At 59.1% G+C, this 5,050-nt stretch overlaps 1 protein-coding gene across 1 annotated transcript in view; it reads right to left on the reverse strand.

Annotated features, from left to right (window-relative positions):
- ATP2B2 (ATPase plasma membrane Ca2+ transporting 2) overlaps positions 1-5,050 on the reverse strand; it is a 111,930-nt gene that overhangs the window by 2,515 nt on the left and 104,365 nt on the right. Inside the window, exons 19-21 of the mRNA XM_077751479.1 lie at positions 4,828-5,010; positions 3,431-3,602; positions 1,322-1,376 (exon numbers count right to left, since the gene is read on the reverse strand). Of these exons, the coding sequence (XP_077607605.1) occupies positions 1,369-1,376; positions 3,431-3,602; positions 4,828-5,010 (363 nt within the window). The 3' untranslated portion in view covers positions 1,322-1,368. The remainder of the gene's footprint in view (positions 1-1,321; positions 1,377-3,430; positions 3,603-4,827; positions 5,011-5,050) is intronic.

Here is a 5,050-nt window from a genome sequence, read left to right on the forward strand (position 1 = left end):
AGGCTGGCGGGAGGCAGGCGGCCGCTGGGGCCCTCGTGGGGAGGCCCTAGTGGTCCAGGATTTGTGGAACTTTCAGCTAAACCCAGGGGTAGCTAGCCGCTGGGACACGGGTGGGGAAAGCCCGGGCCGTGGAAGTGAGCTTTCTAGGTGACTGCGGCTGAGGATTTTAAGTATCACGGCCCGGGGTTTATCTTACTATTTCAGAGGGAAGTGTTTCTAAAGCATGTAAGATGCCCCTCTGCCTTTCCGTGTAGCGGATACAGAGAAGAATTTAACTGCAAGTTGGTCAGGAATCCTTTTCGGTCTTGGGTAAGACCCCACGGTTTTGATTTCCTTTATTTATTTTTGTTAACTTTGTTGTCAGCCATCGTGACTAGTTCTGATTTTTCCTTGTTTTCTCAAAATCATCTCTGTCCCTTTTCCTTCTCATGTGCCAGGGCTGGGGACTCCACGGGACCCTCCTTGGTGGAATCATGCTTTACATAAGAGGCATCAGGGGCCCGCAGATGCCAGATGTCTGAGTGCTGGTACTCTGACAAGCATTTCACTGCTCTCAGGCTTCTTTCTCCCTGGATTCCCCATTCGTGGCTCTGTAGCGGCTCTTAAATATTCTGATCTCCTGAGGAGCAGGCCACTACACCCCTGATTAAGTGAAAACAATGAAAAAGGTGTTGCGGGCCTCAGTTTTCTCATCTGTAAAATGGGAATAGTTATCACTGGGACTGCCCAGCCTACTGCCCAGTGTGTTCTGAGGAGGCTGAACTGCAGTCAGATGCTGGCTGGAGCGCCCGGTGGAGGAGGAGAGATGGTGCCAGGACCCTGTCATGTGATTGAAAATGCAGAGGGGACGACACACAATGAGATGCAGGTCCCTCGCCCTCCCCCTGGCATGGAGACAACAGAAAGAATGAACTGCTCTGGACAAGACTGTGGGGACGAGACTTTTCGGGACACCCCGCCATGGCCATCTCAAGTCTCCACTTCGGTTCACTCCGCGGCTGAAATGAAAAAAAATATACGGGAAGAAAAAAAAGCTCTTCCGCCTCCCTTCCCTGCCTACCCTAAAGTGAGATTTTGGGGCACAAGCCGCATTTGGGCGTGGGGGGCGGGGTAAGGACCGGGCCTGTGGGATTTTAGACATTTTGGTTTCATCAGCACGAAGGGAGCCGGACACCCAGCCCGTGTTGGCGGGCTCTGAGGAAATGCGTGGCCCCGGGCTGGGGCGGGTCCTACATACTCGAATGTTTACCCGGCTTCAGGGAAGCCAAGAGTCTGGGATTGATTCACATTCATTTCAGGCTCAAGGTTAAAGACTCACAACCTCTTTTAATTTCACTCTCTCTTGCTGAACTCTGTATCCAGGGTTCTCTAGCCCTCTAGGGAAACAAACACATGGAATATTCAGACAGTGGAGAGGTCTAGACCCCACCCCAGAAGCAAGCCATCTTCTCGCCAACCCAAGATTGCGCTAAGTCAGTTACCAAAACGCTAAGGAGAGGCACAGTTTTCTTTTCTTTCCTTCTTCGTTTCTCCCCTTAAGAGATGCAAACTCCTTGCTCCTAGCAGGTNTGGAGCCTGTTTCAGTCTGTGACTCCCTCTCTCTCTGACCCTCCCCTGCTCACGCTGTCTCTCTCTCCTAGAAATAAAAAAAATAAATAAATAAAATAAAGTGATCTCTACGCTTGAACCCAAATCAAGAGTCATATGCTCTACCAACTGAGCCAGCCAGGCACCCCTAGACCAGAACACTTGGTCACTGCTCTTCAAGAAAGGAGGTCGTGCTGAGCAAGGCCACCGCTAAGCGGACGTGGGAGCAGGTCAGCTGGGTGAGGCTCTCTGCTGTAAAGGGGAGGAGGATGGGACCAAAGTGTTTCCTGCCCTGAGAAAACCTAGCAGGGACTTCCTAGTGATAGTCACACAAACGTGACCTGGACGCCATCTGCTCAAAGAGCTCTCCATCCCACCTTGGCTCCCCGTCCCCATCGCTGGGTTTTTGTGCTAACGAATGAATACGGAAGGGCTCTTTGTCCCGTTTCTGCACCCTCACTCTTACCCTGTCTACCTGGCGGGGCTCCATCCACCAGACAGTCACGGGACAGGAGCATATGCCATCAACAGTCTCTCCGTGGCTTGTGTCTCCCAGCAGAGGGTCAGATGGCCCGGGTCCCACCCTGCGTGCGAGTCCCTTCGCACCCAGTGGAACGGGATGCGTGTGGTGGATGTACTGCGTTTGGATGGGGGAACAGGCCATTTATAAAATATGGACAGGTGAAGCCTAGAGTCCGTTCCTCATCAAAAGCCGGGGGGCTAGAACAGACACACCGTGGCAATCTGAGAAGTCCAGAACCAGGAGCTCCCTTACGGTTTGGGAGAGGTTGACTGGAGCCAAGGTAAAGGAGGCAGGTGGCAAAGAGACTTCTTATTCTCTCTGGGGCCTGAAGCCATGGAGGGGTTCAGAAAGATCTAGACAGGCCAGAAATGAGAGAGCCAGGTCAGAGGTGGTGGCATGAGGAGGTGAGCTTGGCAGGGGGGAGGAGGTGGAGGAAGCCAGAGTCCCCAACTGTCCCTGAGATGAGGAAGGGCAGGAAGCCACGGGTTAGACCGGGTCCTTCAGGGATGATCTGACACCCAGCCGAGAGGTGAGCCTTGGCCCCCCCGTTTTGTACCGGAGGTCAAGCAGAATGGGTCGGGAGCCCTGTCCTTTCTAGGAAGGGGTCAGACCGTCTGTGTGCAGGGAGAAGTGTGTGTGAGGCAGCGGACGCCCTCAGATGTACAAGGGAGAAGGGAGAGGCTTCTGAGCTGCTGGGGCTGAGGTCTCCAGGCTGTGATCTCCTTGGTGGCCTGGGACCCCTCACCGACTGGGATCTCTGACCTCTCGTGACCCCCCTCTCGGCTAGACCCCACTGTGGCTGACTGTGACCCCTGAGGGCCTTGACCCATGGTAACCTTTCACCTACCTGACTATAAGACTCTGACCTCTTGGCCAATTCTGACTTTGCCCTCATGGGCCGGGCTTTTCCTGACTATGATCCTAGACTGACTGGGACCCCCTTGGCCTCCTGGCTGACTGCTCTCCCTTGGCCGCCGTGACCCTGTGGCGGGCTGGGACATTTGATCACGGGAAACTGCCCTCCAGACGCTGGTCCTTTGACTGACCCAGACCTTTGTGGCCACTTTCAACCTTCACGACCCCTTAGCTGAGCGGTTAACCCCCTGACCCTGTCCCCAGCCAGCCCTGGCCCACCGAGGGACTGCCACCCCGTGATGGGCAATGCTCTCCTGACCAACCGGGACCCTTCCGATGGCTCTGGCCCCTCAGCCCCCTGGGCCTCGCCACGACGGGCAGCCCCCCTGGGTCCTAGGTGCCCCGGCCCCTGCCCGCCCGGCACTGGCGTCGGTGGCGCCCGAGGCAGTAAGGATTCACACTCACGCCCAGCTGCAGCAGGAGGAAGGCTGGCCGGAGAGGAAAGAGCATTGGACAACGACACGCGACTAGGGCTAGAGAGATTGGCTACGTCCTGGCTCTGGCTGGTGACGGAGGACTGTCTCCGCAAGGCCCCCTGAAAGGAGGCCCCGCTCTTGAAAGTATTGACTACTTCAATCTGCAACGGAGGAGAGAACGAGACAAGTTGCGAGAAGAACGGACACACAGCTACACGACTGACAGGCGCAGCCACGGTGACAAGGACAACGTCACTTAAACCAAACAAAGACTACCAGGCACACTCAAAGCCTCTGCAAGACGTCTGCTCAGCTCCAGGCCCGTGTGTAGGCCCCGGGGTCCCGGGGAGGGCTGGCCCAGGGGGCTGCGTGCTGGGGTCCTGGTCGCGGGGGAGAGCTCAGGAGGCCCTCGGGCTGCGACCCGTCCCGCCCCGACCGCGGCTCTCAGCGGGTGCTGTCTCCTGCACCTCGGTCACCCCTAAAACTCGGGGGGCATACCTACCTCTCAGGGGGCTGTGGAGGCTGGTGGGAGGATGCTGGGGGTGCCGTGTGGGGTGTGAAGCAGCCCAGGTGATCGGTTACAGTGGAGTGCTGCGCCCGGCGGACCGAGGCGGGGGCCGGGCAGGACTCCCCGGAGTGATGGGGGGCGGCCCTGCACAGCTCTCCCAGGCGGTCCGGGCAAGGGACCCACCCTCTCTTAGTTTCCTGGTCCCCCGTGTCGCTCACCCCACGGTGCTGCGGACACACAGTGTGAACTAGAGCGCCGGCCTGGGCAGAGGGGCGTGCAAGAGTGTGGGGGCCTGGGTCCTGGGGAAGGACTCCATCCCACGCGTGTGGCTGGGATGTGTGTCCCTGTGCGCACGTACGTGTCTGTGTGTGTGCGTGGGGAGAACCAAACGCTGCTTCCCAGGGCGGCGTCAACACCCTGGCGGAGGGCAGCGTCTGAAGGCCCGGGTGGAGGACATGTACGCACAGGTAGAGACGCCAGGACCTCACCGGCTGACCCCCCGGGCCCTGGAGAATCTGGGGTTGGCCCTGCCCTTACAGGGACTGGTGTCCAGCCTGGCACTGCCTCCACCCGCCCCCGGTGGCCGCCCTCCAACCCTGGCCCGAGCCCCTCACTCACCTCAGCGCCCAGGCCCCCTCCCCGCTTCGGGGCACCCCCCCTTGAAGCCCATGGCGAGCAGGCCCCCCCAGTCTGACCCCTCTCTGGTCTGAAGGGCGAGGTGGAACCTTCCTGAGGAGGCTGCAGCTCCTTCAGCGTGCGTGTGGGGCACGTGGCTGGTGAGATGGGGAGAGCAGGGCCGGGGTCCCGTGTCTGAGATGGGGTGGCATGGAGCACGCCCGTCGTCTCCGTCTCCCGCCCGCCCTGGGAGCCTCCCGTACCTGGGTCTGGATCCGATTCAGGCCTCGGAACCACAGGATCTGGCCCCGTCGCAGCTCCCTCTCCGCGTGGTCTATCTCCTCCACGTCTTCATTCAGCTCCTCCTCCGGGATCTCCTCCTTCTGCGTGAGCCTCCCCGCCTCCTTGAGGAACTTGAGCCTGCTGGTCGGGATGGTGGCGATGACCTGCGGGGAGTCCAGCGGCAGGGTGATGGGGGCGGTCCCT

Source organism: Crocuta crocuta, unplaced genomic scaffold, assembly GCF_008692635.1.
Source record: "Crocuta crocuta isolate KB4526 unplaced genomic scaffold, BGI_CrCroc_1.0 scaffold69, whole genome shotgun sequence".
In the NCBI taxonomy this organism is placed as follows: domain Eukaryota; kingdom Metazoa; phylum Chordata; class Mammalia; order Carnivora; family Hyaenidae; genus Crocuta; species Crocuta crocuta.